The sequence below is a fragment of the Miscanthus floridulus genome, chromosome 1, assembly GCF_019320115.1.
Source record: "Miscanthus floridulus cultivar M001 chromosome 1, ASM1932011v1, whole genome shotgun sequence".
NCBI classification, from domain to species: Eukaryota; Viridiplantae; Streptophyta; class Magnoliopsida; order Poales; family Poaceae; genus Miscanthus; species Miscanthus floridulus.
In genome coordinates, this window is record NC_089580.1 from 54,592,321 (window position 1) to 54,609,971 (window position 17,651).

The window sequence follows — 17,651 nt, forward strand, 5'->3', positions numbered from 1 at the left end:
TGCACTTTAGCAACAAAGCATGGCACATATGGTGGAAGCAGGTTGAGATGCTTAGTACCATACACAAATGCAACGAAGTACAGATTATAGCATATGCATAGTTTTTTTTCCATCAGAGAACATATTGTTTATCAGTGAACAAAATGTTTTTTTTTCCATTCTAAGCTCCATCTTCAATTCAGTAGAGAGATGATTTCAGAAATGCTAAAATGGTCGAGGACCATCATGATCAAGATTGAGAAGACATGTACAGCATAACTGAACCCTGCAACTGCAATTAGGGACACTTCTATGCACGGGCCTGCGTATATGAAATCCAAAATGCAAAAGAAAGATAGTGCCACTAAGGTTCAGAACAGATGAACTCTGAATCTCTGATGATCCAGTTCTGTACTGATAAAAGAAAACACAAAAACACAGGGGGTATACGTGCGAAAAAGCCTTGTACCCTATCCCTTCGGCTTCCTCGCAGTCACGGCGCCGCACTGCTTCCTCTTCCCTTTCCCTGTTCTGTTCGCCAGCGGCCCAGCGCCCTGCTGCTGGAAGTGGAAGCTTCCATTTGTTCATCTTCTTTGCCTCGACCCGCCTTCTTCTCAGCTGCTCCCAAGACCCAAGGTCCCAACAATCCCCTAGACCCATTTGCTTCATTTGCACCACCGGCCTCTGAGCTCACCATCCCTTGCAGCCCAGAACGCGCACCAAATGCTTGAGACATTGTCACAATGGCCGCTGCGTCGTACCTAGCCTCCTACTCCCGCGCTTCGCCAGCACCGGCAGCGGCGGCTGCGTGCCCGTGCCCGTGCCATGCCGGGCCACCTGCGCTGCGGCCTCGGCCTCGGCGGCGTCGGCCCCGTCCGGCGCCCCTCCGGGTGTACGCCATCTCCGACCAAGACCGGCTCCTCGCCGCCCTGCGCGAGCAGGCGGACCCCGAGGCGGCGCTCCGGGTGCTGAACTCGGCGCTCGCGCAGGAGGACTTCGCCCCGAGCTCCGCCGTGTACGAGGAGATCATCCAGAAGCTCGGCTCCGCCGGCGCGTTCGACCTCATGGAGGGGCTTGTCCGGGAGATGCGGCGGGAGGGGCACCAGGTCAGGGTTGGCGTGGTGCGGTCTTTCGTGGAGAGCTACGCGCGGCTGCGGCGGTTCGACGACGCCGTCGACCTAGTTCTGACCCGGCTAGATATCTTTGGGGTTCAGGCGGACACGGCGGTGTACAACCACCTCCTCAATGTCCTTGTCGAGGGGAGCAAGATGAAGCTCCTGGAGTCGGTCTACAACGAGATGGCTTCTCGGGGGATTCAGCCTGATGTTGTGACACTCAACACGCTCATCAAGGCGCTGTGTCGGGCGCATCAGGTCAGGACCGCGGTCTTGATGCTGGAGGAGATGTCGAGCCATGGTTTGGCGCCTGATGAGACCACATTCACCACCTTGATGCAAGGCTTTATTGAGGAGGGAAGCATTGAAGCGGCTCTGAGGGTGAAGGCGAAGATGATGGAAGCTGGATGCTCACCAACAGGGGTAACTGTTAATGTTCTGATTAATGGCTACTGCAAGATGGGGAGAGTGGAGGATGCGCTTGGCTACATACAGCAAGAGATTGCTGATGGATTTGAACCTGATCAGGTCACATATAATACTTTTGTTCACGGGCTGTGCCAGAATGGACATGTCAGCCATGCCTTGAAAGTCATGGATCTGATGCTTCAGGAGGGCCATGACCCTGATGTTTTCACCTACAATACTGTTATCAACTGCCTCAGTAAAAATGGAGAGCTTGATGAGGCTAAAGGAATTGTAAATCAGATGGTGGATAGGGGTTGTTTGCCTGACACCACAACATTCAACACTCTCATTGTTTCTCTGTCCTCACAGAATCGTCTTGAGGAAGCATTGGACCTTGCGCGTGAGCTAACTGTGAAGGGGCTTTCTCCGGATGTCTATACTTTCAATATTTTGATCAATGCCCTTTGCAAGGTAGGAGATCCTCATCTTGGCATTCGGTTGTTTGAGGAGATGAAGATCAGTGGATGCACCCCTGATGAAGTTACATACAACATTTTGATTGATCACCTTTGCTCAATGGGGAAGCTTGTAAATGCTTTGGATTTGCTGAAGGAGATGGAATCCAATGGTTGCCCTCGGAGTACAGTGACATATAACACAATAATTGATGCGTTATGCAAGAAAATGAGAATAGAAGAAGCTGAGGAGGTTTTTGATCAAATGGATGCACAGGGTATTTCAAGGAGTGCTGTCACATTTAATACGCTTATTGATGGCTTGTGCAAGGCCAAGAGGATTGATGACGCAACAGAACTTATTGAACAAATGGTGAAGGAAGGATTACAACCCAATAATATCACTTATAACTCTATTCTAACACATTATTGCAAGCAGGGGAACATCAAGAAAGCAGCTGATATTTTAGAAACTATGACAGCAAATGGATTTGAAATTGATGTTGTCACATATGGAACACTCATTAACGGTCTATGCAAGGCTGGTAGGACTCAGGTTGCTTTGAAGCTTTTAAGAGGCATGCGAATTAAAGGGATTAGGCCTACTCCAAAAGCTTACAACCCTGTCATACAGTCTTTGTTTAGACAGAATAATTTAAGAGACGCCCTTAATCTTTTCAGGGAAATGACTGAGGTGGGTGAGCCTCCTGATGCCCTAACATATAAGATTGTTTTCCGTAGTCTCTGTCGTGGTGGAGGGCCTATCAAAGAAGCTTTTGATTTCTTGGTGGAGATGGTGAATAAGGGTTTCATGCCTGAGTTTTCATCCTTCCGTATGCTAGCTGAAGGTTTATTGAATCTGGGCATGGATGATTATCTTATTAGTGCTATTGAACTAATTATAGAAAAGGCCAAATTCAGAGAATCTGATGTTTCTGCGATAAGAGGATATCTCAAGATCCGCAAATATTATGATGCACTGGCAACTTTTGGCCGTCTCCTAGAGATAAACAACCCTCAGTGGATGTATCGTTGATACAGCATGCCTGAGAATGTATCATGTAAATGACGGAATAGATGAAAAAATTTCTGGTTGCTAGATTGGCTTAAACTTTTGCAGCAGTGGTGTAATAGATGTCTATCTCATTGCTCTGTAGGAATGAAGTCAGCAGAATATGGGATGCTCTCTTGCTTCTGGAGAGCTGCTTATCTTCATGTCCACCGTGAATCCTCTTTTGAGGCTCCTGTATTTCTTGGGTAGCTAGCTAATGATCACAATATTCTTGCTGCTCTTTAAGTGATGCTACATTTATCATTACTTTTCTTTTAATGATTAGGGAGTCTTTTCAGGATTTTTATTTTTCACATCCAGAAATTTTACGGGCAACAGATTTTAGCTATCTTACAATGTGTTCTTCATAAACTTTTGTGAGTGACTTCATATTAAGCGTTTTAAGGTGGTTGATAAGACTACCTTACATCCTAGTAGAATCCCGGCAAAAAAAAAGGGGTCTAATAGGTAGATTGATACCGGTGGTCACATATATACTTGTATATTTAATGAGAGCATCGTAAAGTAGATTATCAGTATAGAGCATTTTGTGAGGTGAGAGGTTCAACTGAGTATATTATCTGATTCCTTCTCCTTCTCGCACTACATGGACTGCATGTCTGGTGTCTATGATCAGTATCAGCGTCATGTGTATAAAAATAGCTGCTTTTCATGACTGTTCCCATCTACCATTGTGATGTTTGTATTCTTAGAACATTTTTCAGCTGGTTATGTTTATGTTTGCATGTTCGGCAGAAGATACATCGATATGATTACACTGAAACCGGTTCAACCACGGCGGGCACTGATTTTTCTCGCAAATCACTTCATCCCTGTTCAGTGGCATCACTGCTCAAAATAGTAACAGATGAGTTTCGGGGTTTCTTTATTTTTTTTATACCAGCATAAATTTGTCACTACCCTGGGCCATGACGATATCAAATCAAGGCGTGAAAAGAGATCTCGGATATTAGAGGAGGGAAGCTGACTCTCTTTACTCGACGTTAGTCATTGTTTGAAATTAAATTAATGTTTTGCCGACTTCGACTTAAAGCCACTTTGGAAGGGTTCTCAGCGGCTCTGGCTCCTCAACTCTTGCAGTCAGTGTTTATGGCAACGGTTGTTGAAGCCTTTCTTTTTCAATTTTCTCTCCTCCGACTAAAAAATCCAATTGGCCATGCTCTTTCTTTTAGTCGGAGGAAAAAAAATCTTTCTTATCCCTTTGAATTATTGACACAGCTCAGGTTTCATCCACGAACGCAAAACCGTGTATTGTGGGTCCCTAAATACGTAAAACCATTTGTTGGACCACCCCACACTGTTTTAGCTGATGCGGCAGCGGTTTTGACCAGTCAACACAAGACATATAAAAAATAAAAAATCTACAAAGTTGTAGAACATATTGAGATGAGAGCTACAACTTTATTGTTGATCACATCAACATCTAAGATCATTTGAAAAAATTTAAAAAATGAATTTTAAAATTAGAGAACTTAAAACGAATACTTGTGCCTCTAAACGATCTGAGATAAACAAATTATCAACTACAAAGTTGTTGATCTTACTTTGAACTATAACTTTGGTATAGACTGTGTCACATCCGAGGTTATTTTAAAATTTCAAAAAATTGAATTTTAATGCTTTAAAATATGTTAACTTAAACAAATATTTGAGCCTCTAAAATATATTAAATTAAAAAGTATCAACAACAAAGTTGTAGATCGTGACGACCTCTACAACTTTGATATAAAGTGTGTATTCATGCAACTTCATAAAAAAGTTTTGTGTATTTTTATATAAGAGAAAGGAGAAGGACCAAATGATGGATCGGTCCCACTGCCACGTCAGCAAATCGCCTAAGAAACCACTTTAAAATAGTCAGGGGATATTTTGTCTGGTTTTAAAAGCTGAAATGTGTACGTTGTTCTTGTTCGGTATTAACTACTCTCTATGTTCCAAGTTATAAGTCGCTTTGACTTTTTTGGTACATCCATTTTGCTATGCATCTAAATAAATAATATGTCTAGATACAAAGTAAAATGGATAAACCAAATAAAGTCAAAGCAACTTATAATTCAGAACTTAAGGAGTATAAAGTTCGAGGGAGTCTTTCAAATTCAATGATTAGTTGAGGTGAATTGGATTTTTTTTTTTAACGAATGAACTTTTTCCCATCCTCTTAGTGCGATTCATTGAAGATTGAACCACGTAAGCGGCCCAGGTACTTGTTTCTTAGCTAGGATTCAGCCCATTAGTAGCCCATTAGTGAGTCTTCTGTCTTCTCTTCCACCTTTGTCCGTTGCCTCAACGCAAGTCTAAACCCACGGACCCGCCGGCCTCCTGCCCTCCAGATCTGCCCATCCGCCATGGCGCCTCCACCGCACCGCCACCTGCTGCTGCTGCTGCTCCTCCTTCCCCTCGTACTCCTAGGCGGCGCACCCGCCGGAGCCGATGACCTTGTCTCGGAGCTCCAGTCCCTCCGCGCGCGGTCCCCGTCCGGCGTGATCCACCTCACCGACACCTCCGTCACCCGTTTCCTCTCCGCCCCCTCCGCGCGCCGCTCGTACTCCGTGCTCGTCTTCTTCGACGCCGCTTCGCTCCACTCAAAGCCCGACCTCCACCTGCCTCAGCTCCGCACCGAGTTCGCGCTCCTCTCTGCCTCCTTCCTCGCCCACAACCCCGATTCCGGCGACCTCTTCTTCGCCGACATCGAGTTCGCCGAGTCGCAGCACTCCTTCCACCAGTTCGGCGTCAACTCGCTGCCCCATGCCCGCCTCATCCGCCCCGAGCACGCCATCCTGTCGGGATCTGAGCAGATGGACCAGTCCCACTTCGCGCGCCTCGCCGACTCCATGGCCGAGTTTATCGAGTCCCGCACGGGCCTCGAGGTCGGGCCCATCGTCCGCCCGCCGTTCCTCTCCCGCAACCAGATCATCCTGCTTGGCATCCTCTTCCTCATCTCCATCCCCTTCATGATCAAGAGGATCATCGATGGGGAGACCCTGCTGCATGACCGCCGTGTCTGGATGGCTGGGGCGCTCTTCGTCTACTTCTTCAGCGTCTCTGGGGGCATGTACGGGATTATTAGGCACACGCCCATGTTCCTCACCGACCGCGCGGATCCCAACAAGCTCGTGTTCTTCTACCAGGGGTCAGGGATGCAGCTGGGGGCTGAGGGGTTTGCTGTCGGGTTCTTGTACACACTAGTCGGTCTCATGATCGCTGGGGTGACACACTTGTTGGTAAAGGTGGAGAGCCTGCAGACGCAGCGGTTTGCATTGCTCGCTGTCATGGCGATCGGGTGGTGGGCTGTTAGGAAGGTGATCTACTTGGATAACTGGAAGACCGGCTATAGCATTCATACTTTCTTCCCAAGCAGCTGGAGGTGAAATTCTTGCCTGAGTGAGATGGATGCTTCTTCCCTTTGGTTTCAGAGGTATGGAATAACATCCCACCTTTTTCCAATTCTGTAGTTGGCATATTGGTTGCGATTGTTGCGTTAACATCGGGGTGACCCTGAGTATAAATGATTTTGTCTTAGGTTCATAATTGAGTAATTCATACATGTGTTTTAAGCAAAAGATACGGCTTGAAAATCCAAAAACAAACTTGGGTTGATGATAATCCAGCATTGAGATAAATGGTGTGGAGCATCTCCATATGAAACTGATTTCTTTATCTCCAATTACTTGAAGTAATTTGCTTGGCATAGCATGCATTGTTAAAAAATAATTGTAGTATCCGGTACACTATTGACCAAAAAAAATATTTGATGATGCATTGATATCCAGTGATTTTTTTTAGCGTTGTGTTTTCTTGTGTTTCCTGGGTTAGGTTTCTGTCCTAGCAAACTGGACAGAGAACTGATTTTAGAATTGGATTCCGTTCCTTACCCTTGATTTGAGCTCTCCATTTCTTTCTGTTCTCTCATTCCATCTTTAAAAATCATATGCATTAGCATGTGTACATGCTATGCCCTACAATGCTTTGTTTTTGAGAATTCTGTTACTTTGTAGTATCTTTCTTGTGCTGGTGGCTGTATCCTTGTGGAGACATATGTGTGATCATGCGTATGGGTAGTTGTAGCATCTTTCTTAGATGCTCATAGTTGTATGTCAATTGTGTTTATTTGGGATCAGTGTATTCCTTAGAAGAGGTTGTTTGTCCCATGCTCTCCAAGGCTCAGTTCTACTCATATGGCGTGCAATATTTGTTTTGCCTGAACAAACAATGTTATTGTTACATCAAAGTTCTTTTAGGGCTGGTTCGGCAGTGGCCGGACCAGGTTTCGATCCTGGCCACGATACTCCAGTTTTCAATACAGGCGGCTCCGTTCCACCCGGAACGACGCCCCGGAACGGCCCGTTCCGAAATAAACGAATGGGGCCTTAAAGATTTGAGATGTGTGATGAGGATGTCAAAACTCAGGGAGTTTGAAAGATTCTTTTATCAAGAGGATGCAGTGTGCATATAAAGATTCAAATGTGCTACTTTTGGTCACATGCCTCAACTGAAGCCTTTTAACGCCAAGCATACAATGCTATTTGTCTGTAGCAGGATAGTAATTATGAGATACACTAAAAGGTTATATTTTCATAATTCAAGGATAGTTAAACATTTGTTTTCTTAATATTCAGGGGAAAAAAGATACACTAAAAGCAACATGTTTGGATTACGTTAACCAGGATATGAACCCTATTTCTGCACAGTTTCAACTATTATGGCTTGGCAATTTCATTCAGTGTCATAGTGGTGGCATCTGGGTTGGCACTTGGGACACAGTCCAATCTGGTGCCCGATGATTGGCTGTTCCATATTGATACTGCTTGCGGACCCCTTGTGAGGCTTCAGTGACATTTACTTATTATAAAATTGAGCTTATGACAGTGAGTAAATTAAATTTCTTAGAGTGCTTTGTTGCTAACGGTATGGAATAGATGATAGAAATGGTAACGGTGTGAATTCAAATGGTATCAAAGTTACCTGAAAATTCAATGGTATTCTAACTTTCTAATATTAGAAAGATAAAGACTACAGAGCTATGAGTAACAATCTGTGGCCTCTTGTATATTTCCCCAATCAGCTGTCTCAAAGTTTCTAAGTTGTATTATGTCAATCTGTGGTTCAGCACTTTAAGTAGAACATGTATACCGAGTCCTCTTATATATTATCCATACTCTTTCAGGTCACACTAGTTTTAACTTTCTGAGGGCAATGAGATACCACTTTGAAAACTGAATTTATAATCCTGCATTCAGAAAAATAATGTTAGGAAACATTTTCTGAATTTTGGATTACAGAATTCAGTGATTCTATGAAACATGTGCCTTTTCAACCGTCATGTGAGGTTAAAAGAAAAACTGTAGCAACTATCAGGATGCTATCCTGAATGGATGATTTTACCTTTTTAGTTTTGATAGTATTTTTATCACTATTTAGTATGATCTAGATTCTAGAACTAGAGAAAATGCTACCACTTAAAAACTGAATAACTTGAGTGACAGGCAGTGAAATAGTTAAAATGAGGTTGTTGACTTTTCCTATTTGCGGTAGCCATTCTGGATCCGTAGCAGATCTGTATGATTTATAAATGGGGTGTTGAGGAGTAAAAAATAAATTTGTTGGGGAGCATGAAGTTCAAAAACTTGGATGATTTGATGTTGCGTGTACTGTGGGTGTCACTTGTTATTAATTATTACCTCATGCAAGCTCAAACCAAATAAATATATCATTGTGTGCAAAAAGTGCATCAGATTTTTAACATATAATGTGGACTTGGAGGATTATGGCCATCAGTGTATTCCCTTGAGTTATATACTTTCTAGCTAATATTTTTGCTTAGGTATGCTAAGGTACTTTCCAGTATCTAGTATGAACTTGAAATTTAGCAATAGAATATCATGAAGCTATGACTTCTTTTTGTTATTGATGCTCTGACCAGTGTTCCCTGGAGGTGCCAGTGCGAGTGAGGGTGTCAGTGTCCAGATTTGGGTGCAGATGCCCAATCCGGCGAACTCTAGAAAATAGGATTTGGGGTTTGTCTAATATAGTAATTATTATGATTGTTAATTAGAAAAGAAAATAAATTCATTTACACAATCTTGTGCGCAATCTTTTATTATCGTGTCACGTTTAACTAATCCATATGGGCAAATGCATCACAAGTTTAAAAAGGAGAGAAAAAAGAACAGGAGAGGGAATAAAGAAAGATATATGCTATTGGGTTGCCTTTTACAGGCCTACTCAGTCCACCTAAACAAATCTTGCCCTAACCTTCACTAGGCCTACGCAGGGACACATCTAGTAGCTGCCACCGCTCCCTCCTCTTATTGCCAAGACTACATCTCTGATCTCTTGTGCCCATCGCAGAGCTGCTGCCGCCATCCCCTTGCATCTGGGACTAGAAAATTGATTGCCCCTGCCCTTCTCATCTTCAATGGTGCTCTTAATTTCCCTAGGAATCAGATGTTGCTAACTTAGCGGACTGGAAGGGCAAGGCTGAGGACCTGCGGTTCTTATCATCTTTAACGCTGTCTGACTCTTCAGCCCTTCTCCACTTTTCATCCTCCGTGCTCAGTGGTTGGCCATCCTCCAAAGAAACCTGTTTGCCTCCGGTACTGCTCTGGCGTGTCTGATACGTGTTGCCCTGTGTCGAGCATGAATTGACACTGCAAAATTTCTTTGGGCATGCGTATCCATGTAACATTGTTCTTGATCAAACTTTTTGTGTGAGTTCTTGAAGCTACTACATGCTAAGGTGGCATTAGCATGTATTGAAGCTACCACATACTTTCCAGGAAGTGATTGTTTTGTTCACTTTTTGTGTGATATTATGTGATTTTACTTGATACTTCTTTCTCAAGGAAATGAGTTCTAAGCTAAGAGGCAATATTCAAGTGATTGTGAAACTTAAATTGGAGATGCAATTTTGTGAAAATAGTGTGCAGTTATTTCTAGTTTTCCTCTTTTAGTTCTTATACTACTGCTGACAAGTATTTCATGGTGTGCTTATTTAATTTCAGGGTTTGAAGTCGTCCAAATTGACATGCCAAAAGTTTAAGATTGCAGTTTCTCAGCTGCTCTAGTATGAAATAGAGAGAGAACTCAAGTTATTTTAGCTGAACTTGCAATTCTGTTACTCAAAAAGAAAAGTCTCAATTTTGAACTCCTATATATGATGTGGTACTTTTACTTGGGCCCAGTTTAGTTCCAAAATTTTTGGCAAAATGGGCACTGTAGCATTTTCGTTGTTATTTGGCAAATAGTGTCCCATCATAGTCTAATTAGGCTTAAAAGATTCGTCTCGTGGATTTCGTCTAAACTGTGTAATTAGTTTTATTTTTTATTTATATTTAATGCTTCATGCATGCGTCCAAAGATTCGATGTGACAGAAAATGTGAAAAATTTTGCAAAATTTTTTGCAAACTAAACTGGACCTTGGTTGAACAAGACAATGATAAATGTTAGTTGATCATGCCCTGCTTACATCTTTTGGATGATCGCTGCATTGAATGATCTGGTCCGGAAGTTCTGTATGGACTTGTGGACTTGTGTTTGTATCCAGGGAAATTTTGTTCATATTGTGGTATCTGAATGGCGAGGCTGTCGTACAGATATTTTTAAAGACGTTATCTGCCGTTCTTGATGTAATGTGCATCTTACAAAATTGAATTGGCGGTTAGTACCAAACAACTCTTACAGGAACCAAGAGCCTTAAGTCAGGGCTTTTATTTTTTCTAATACTTGAAGGCTCCTCTACTTTTGAGAGCCATTTTTCTTGGTTCAACGCCATCAAGGATTCTAAATCAGGGTCTCTGCTTTCTTATGGCATGTGGAATATGTTCATCATTTACATATCGTTTTCCCTTTTTTCCCCTTCCACATCTTAAGCCTGTTCGTTTGGCTGTGGCTTGTTGTAAACGATCGTAAATTTTTAGCCGGAACAGTATTTTTTTCTCACACAAACCAGCCAGCAGTACTTCTTCATGAACCAGCAACAATACGAACCAGCCAACCGAACAGGCATTGATCGGGCGTGGGTGTGGCAGTGGCCGGAGCTTGTGGATGTTCTACAGCTAGCCATCTAGGGATGGCATGGTTGAGGCCAACCGAGATTGAGCTCGGGAAAGAACAGAGGTGGAGGTCGGCTGGAGTAGGGAGGAGACGACCGAAGGTAGGGTTTTGTCTAGGCACCCAAATCCGGGGAGAAAAAAGGGGAGGGGCGTGTGAGAGATTGGGGGGCTGATCCGGCGAATGAGCAGGGCAGAGCCGGTGGCGGTGGCACAGCGCATGGTGAGAAAAACGTTGGAAACTGGAAAGTGAAGGCCTTGGGTTTTATTGTCATGGGTAGTGTTACCAAGGTTGGCACATAAGCTTTTCTAAGTTAAACCTTTTTAAGTTTAATCAAATTAAGTTTAAAATAGTATAAATATTTATATCGTAAATAAACATATTACTTTTTTTAACGACATGTGGCTTCAATAATAGGACAGTTGCTTCAACAATAGCTTTCCATAGTCTTCTAAAGCATAAATAAGCAAACACCGGCTCACAGCCGACATTTAAGGGCTTTATAGATCATTCTCATCCTAATATGATGGGACATCATCGTATGGAAGGAACAAAATCTGAGGTGTTTTTCTTCTTTTATTTCTTATCAGTACTCACTTTTTAGTTTTGTACATTCTTTTTTGGCCTAGGCCTCTAAATATATCAATACAAAACTGGCTAAACTCCTACGTACAAGCTTTATGTTAAAAAAAACAAATACACTAGACCGAAAATAGAAATGCACATATTTCTTGGTCAACGTTGCGAAGATGAACAGGCCGTTGCATGGTGTGTCCCCATAATCAGATTGGAGACAGCTTTGCAAAAAAAAAAAAAATAATAATAATAAAATAAAAAAAAATTGATCGAAACAGCTTTGCAAAGTCGACACCTGATTGTCGTAGGATTATTTATTTGAAAGAAAGGACAAGGACAATGTACTTACAGTGGCATTTGTTTTCCGTTTCCATGGCGTTCCGATTGACAGCATGGAATGAAAAGATTATTTAAATGCTTAAGTAAATATTTAGAGTTCCATTCCATCTCGTGGAATGCGCACACATTCCCAGATTACCTGCCTCCTGCCGTCCCGTGTGTCCTCCTCCTTGCTGCAGCAAATCTTCATCCGAATGTCACACAACAGCTCACGAGTAGCAGCTGATGCTGACTTGTGCTGAGATCCAAACTACACATCTCACTTCTCAAAGAATCAATCAATTTTAAATTATTCTAAATTTGTAAAAATAGTAATAATATATTTTTAAATAGATTTGCTATAAAAATATGTTACATGATCAATCAATCTAATAAATATTAAAGTATTATATATATATATATATATATATATATATATATATATATATATATATTGTTACACTTGAGTCACACACAATATTAAAGTATTTTTTTTATATAATCGCCATGGTGTTCTGAATGATATCCCTCGCGCTGCTCCTAGACACTTAGAACTGGTAGCGGCAGCAGTAGCCGGTAGCACGCTGCCTTTGAATGATTGCTATGGCCTATGCTTCTTGTTCGCTTGATTTATAAGTCGTATTTTTCAACTAACAAACAGTATTTTTCTCTCACACTAAATTAGTCAACCGTACTTTTACTCATGGCTTGGATCTATCCGTCTATGGACGAGGGCGACGATGGCGTCAAGGCTGGTGAGGCGTCACCATGTTTGACCTCGGGGAAGTTTCCGAAACAAGCCTAAACAAATGGCGAAGCTGAATGTGTGACTGCGATTTCATTATTATCAGACAAAACAGAGGTAGGAATACACAGGACTCTACCCTAGGAGTAGTGGTAGGTAGTAACATATCTTATTGGCTACAATTATTAAGTGTATTTTTCTACTAGTCTCACTCAGCAGCAGCAGCAGCCTGCCTTTGGCGAATACGACGACCTCGTCCAGACGGCGCCGCGCCGGGCCATCTTCCCCCTACCTCTGCCGTTTCCATCCGCGGTCCAACCACAACAATTCCTGGCCGTTTCAACCACCCGCGTGGCCGCGTCACTCGTCATCACCACCATCTTGGCTTCTTCCCATTCCCCTCGACCTGCGCACCGCACGCCTAGCTGCCTGCTTCTTTATAAGCCACCCACTGTCCGCATGCTCGTCTCCCTCTCCCTCTCCCTCTCCCTCTCAGTCTCTTGCAATCCAAGGTTCAGAGCTCTCCAGCCGTCCAGCGCAGCCATGGTTCTTCATCAAGCCGCATTCCTTGTGGCACTCGTCGCCGCCGCCTCCACTTGGTCGTCGTCATCGGCGGCGAGCTCCTGGACGTGGACGACGAGCGCGCCCGCCGCATCGTGCTCCGGCGCGGGAACCTTCGCGGCCGACAGCGCGTTCGCGGGCAACCTCCACCGGCTGATGTCCCTCCTCGAGGCCAAGGCCCCCGCCGCCGGGGGGTTCGACATCGCCACGGTGGGCGCCGATTCCGGCGGCGGCGAGCGCGTGCACGGCCTCGCGCTGTGCCGCGGCGACGTGGCGCGCGCTGCGTGCGCGCGGTGCATCCGGTCCGCGCGGTCGCACGCGCGGCGCGTGTGCGCGCACAAGACGGACGCCGTCGTCTGGCTCGACGCCTGCACGCTCCGCTACTCCTCGGCCCCCTTCTTCGGCGAGGTCGACCGGGACCACCGCGCCTTCGCGCCCGACGTCGTCGCGCTCCGGGGCGCGGCGGCGGCGGGGTCGGCCGAGCTCGACCGGGACGTCGCCGCCCTGCTGAAGCGGCTCACCAGGACGGCGTACCTCTCTCCGCTGCTGTTCGCCGCTGGGGACGCCGTGACAACGGCGGCCGGCGGCCAGCAGCAGAGGCTGCGCGCCATGGCGCAGTGCACCAAGGACCTCTCCGGCGGGGACTGCAAGGCCTGCCTGGAGGCCGCCATTGCGCAGCTGATGGCTAGGGGGTGCGCGCCGGAGGGCGGCAGGGTGCTGGGCGGAAGCTGCAGCCTCAGATACGAGCTGTCCCCGTTCTTTGACTCCTAAGCCTCCATAGGTTTCACCTGTAATGTAATATAATATAATCTGTAAATTTGCGGTCAAGTTTGTGCACAGTCGAGATTCCAAGGGAGTCAAATCAAATAAAAACAAAAAGCGGGGGTGTTCGCTTTATTTCCGGTTGCTGTTCCTCGATAGCCAACTCTGCTTACAAACCGATGCCAGCCACGTTTCGAGGATCGATTTCGTTCCCAGTCTCCGTACAGTGTATTTCACCAGCGAATTATGATAGAATTGTAAATTCTTAAAGCCTAAAACATTACCAACGTATCCTGAAATAGATGTTCAAGATTGTGAGATTATTCGTCATTGAAAAATAGCAATCCGGACCTACCTTTTCGCCTCCAACTGGCTATTGCGGAACCCAAATTCAAAATGAGTCTTCAACGCAATATCGGATCTTCAACACAATACCTATAGCCTTCAACAGAGTACCTATATGAAAGACTCATTTTGGGTGTCAGGAGAGGCATAACCCAAATATGAGTATCCTCTCTCCTGGAGACCCATTTGCAGAAAGAGTTGTCTTTTGGGTCTTGTTGTTGGAGAAGACCAAAAATAGGTATTCAGCCTGTTCACTTGTTGGTTTCAGTCAGCCCAAACCAGCCAGCCAACAATGTTTTCCTCTCACAACAAACCAGCACCAGCCAATCCAAACCAGCCCAGAAACCAACCAGCGAACAGAGCGATTGAACCCTTTGTTTGTAGTGCTCTTCAAAGGACAAATAAGCCTTGTATTTTTTGTCGCGGTTGTTAGAGACAGTCTAAAACTAGCCGATATAAACAAAGCTCTGATGCAGAGGGTGCTAGAATGAACGCCCGAAGAAAAGGAAAAGAAACCGAATTCATATATTTAGCGTGCAATACATAATTTGTTAAAACTACTACAGCAGTACAACATACTTCAGCATTTTCTAGGTGTTCCTTTTTTTGTTTCAAATGGGTGATGGATTTTTTTAGTCTTATCAATCTTTAATATTTAAGTCAAAGTAGACGATTTCGCCATAATTTACTTCCCACACTGCATTGTACATCTCTCTTTATTTGCTGACCTATGCTCGTAAGAGTGATTACAATGTGAATGTGCATCTAACCATGGCACAGAGTCGAATCCTAAGAGGTATTGGAACAAATGAGAAATTTCTAAGTCGCTCGGTTAACCCCTGTAACAAGATGTACATTTCATTATAATGCACGAACATATTTGTTAGTTTAAACAATCTCTAAAGAAAATCAAATTAGCAACCAAAATTCCCATCCAAAGTCTCCTAGCCCAAAAGGTACCGGCCACCTAGTAGTAAATAATCATTGAGAAAGTACTCAATTAGACTAGATAACTATCCTCCATTCCAAATTATCCGTCAGTATTGCAATAGAAAAGCTAGGAGAACTTATAATTTAGAACCAAAAAAGTATTAGATAGAACTCTAAAACCGACCATTTAACCATCATCCATTCGCAGAAGGCGGCACTCCGAAACTGTTGAAAAGTCCAGCGGTGAAAACTTTCCATAAACACATCGGAGAAGATTATTCTTGTCACGCGCGGCTATTATGATGCGTGTAGCCACGATTGCTCCAAGTAGCCCATCCCGTACCCATGTCAAAGTCATAATCAGCAATAAGGGTACCCATGACAAAGTCAAAATCAGCACGAAGGGTTCTCAGATAGTTCGGCATGTACTAGGATCCTATACCAAATTACCAATACAGTACCACGTGCACGAAAGGTACTTTCAAATGCATTATTTCTTTCTATGAAAATTTTCTAAACAAAAAATGTACTATAAAGCATATCGCTGACCTCTAAGATATGTAACTTGAGGTCTCTAAGGAGTGCATGGCCTGTCACATCGGATGTTTAATACTAATTTAGAGTATTAAACATAGATTAATTATAAAACTAATTTCATTGATGAAAGCTAATTCACGAGACAAATCTATTAAGCCTTATTAGTTCATGATTTGACAATGTGGTGTTATAGTAAACATGTGTTAATGGTGGATTAGTTAGGCTTAATAAATTCGTTTTGGAAATTAGTCTCCATATGTGCAATTAGTTTTATAATTAGCTCATGTTTAATCCTCCTAGTTAACATCAAATATCCGACGGAACTAAACTTTAGTCCCTAAACACCCCTTAAGTTGGATCACAGGTTCTCCTAGGATAGACTGACAGTCTGACATAACCTGTGAATTCGTTGGCACACACCAAACGGTTGGCGAATTCCAGGATACACTGACTCACTGGCATAGCCTAGTAGCTCCGTCCACGGTCATCCTCCGAACCAAACACAAGATAAGCCTTTTGCTTTCTTCCTCTATATATATGAAAAGCATCATCTTCCATTCCATTAAGATAAATAATAATCGATCACATAATTTCTTCCTGTACAGAGAGCATTTTTGCAACTTTTTACCACTCCACAGATGGAGTAAACCCCAAACTCATATGTCGCGAAAGCCTCTAGCTGCATCTCAAGTTCTTCGATCTTGTAAGTTTATTTACTTGGACACATGGAAACTACAGACAAATTTGAGGGATCAATGAACCAGCCCATGAATCGATTCTTTGATTTTATTTTTCCTCTATATACGACCGAGGTAATGTGGAGCATGCTCCATTGATTAAACCATCAGGTAATTCCTTCCAGTCCAGCGAGGAAGTGAGCATTTCATGCCAGCAGATACAGTTCCCTAATCTTCTGTATAGTTCCCCACCACTTGACCATTACAAGTTATTTGGCGAGTTGACAATATGGGCAGCAGTCGCCGCATTCTGTAACTTCCAAACTCAACATGCACCAAAATGCTACCATCTACCATCGCCGTGCTCCAATCTGTGCCTCTCCAGGATCTGGCAGGGAAAGATACAAGTCTCTGTTGTGTAGGATCTTGTAGACACTGATACTACACTCTACAGTTCAGAACTTCCACAACAACAACAAAAAATGTTCAATGATAGTATAATTTAATATATTCCAGACTGATGCACCTCGAAGAAATCATAGCAGTGAAAATTGACACACGTAGGGGCAACAAAGAAGTGAGCACAATAGGGTCCTTATTTAAGAAACAATGACAGAGTGGTGCACTCAATTCCTGCATTAACAATTTCAAGTCATGCATCCAATTATTCCAAGTGAGATGAACATTACATGTTGACTTAAATAGTTTAGGACCAACCTATTGCAATGATAATGTGCAAAGCTCAACCCAATCACTAGCAGAACTTATACACAACCATCTTTTAAAAAATGTCTGCTATTCCTTCAAAAATATGCAATGATAGCTGTAGACTTTATCTGCGATATCCGTACCATGAACCTAATGCTAACAAGTATTTTCTAAAGTACCTTGCTTTGCATTCTTCACTAATACAGTACCATGTAAAACTAACTTCTTCAGAATCATTAACAATTGAAGCACAATAGGGTGCTTATTTTAACAGAGTATTTTCTAAAGTACCTCCCTTTGCATTCTTTACTAATATACAGTACAATGTAAAACCCCCATTTCAGAATCATTAACAATTGATGAACAATAGGGTGCTTATTTAACAGAGTGCTTATGTCTACGCAACAAGGCAC

General features: G+C 43.4%; 3 protein-coding genes across 3 annotated transcripts; all 3 read left to right on the forward strand.

Moving 5' to 3' along the window:
- The first annotated feature begins 470 nt into the window (after positions 1-470).
- On the forward strand, positions 471-3,138 carry LOC136484135 (pentatricopeptide repeat-containing protein At3g53700, chloroplastic-like). The gene has a single exon (XM_066481326.1). The coding sequence runs from the start codon at positions 723-725 to the stop codon at positions 2,991-2,993; it is 2,271 nt and encodes a 756-aa protein (XP_066337423.1). The 5' UTR covers positions 471-722; the 3' UTR covers positions 2,994-3,138.
- Positions 3,139-5,311: 2,173 nt separating this feature from the next.
- Positions 5,312-10,481, forward strand: LOC136484142 (probable dolichyl-diphosphooligosaccharide--protein glycosyltransferase subunit 3). The gene is made up of 2 exons (XM_066481339.1): positions 5,312-6,444; positions 10,031-10,481. Exon 1 carries the CDS (start codon positions 5,375-5,377, stop codon positions 6,395-6,397), a length of 1,023 nt encoding a protein of 340 aa, XP_066337436.1. The 5' UTR covers positions 5,312-5,374; the 3' UTR covers positions 6,398-6,444; positions 10,031-10,481.
- Positions 10,482-12,998: 2,517 nt separating this feature from the next.
- On the forward strand, positions 12,999-14,156 carry LOC136484149 (antimicrobial ginkbilobin-2-like protein). The gene has a single exon (XM_066481353.1). It carries the CDS (start codon positions 13,178-13,180, stop codon positions 14,048-14,050), a length of 873 nt encoding a protein of 290 aa, XP_066337450.1. The 5' UTR covers positions 12,999-13,177; the 3' UTR covers positions 14,051-14,156.
- The last annotated feature ends 3,495 nt before the right edge of the window (positions 14,157-17,651 follow it).

Coding starts and splice junctions, on each gene's coding strand:
- LOC136484135 (XM_066481326.1), top strand. CDS start 723: ATGGCCGCTGCGTCGTACCTAGCCTCCTACTCCCGCGCTTCGCCAGCA.
- LOC136484142 (XM_066481339.1), top strand. CDS start 5,375: ATGGCGCCTCCACCGCACCGCCACCTGCTGCTGCTGCTGCTCCTCCTT.
- LOC136484149 (XM_066481353.1), top strand. CDS start 13,178: ATGCTCGTCTCCCTCTCCCTCTCCCTCTCCCTCTCAGTCTCTTGCAAT.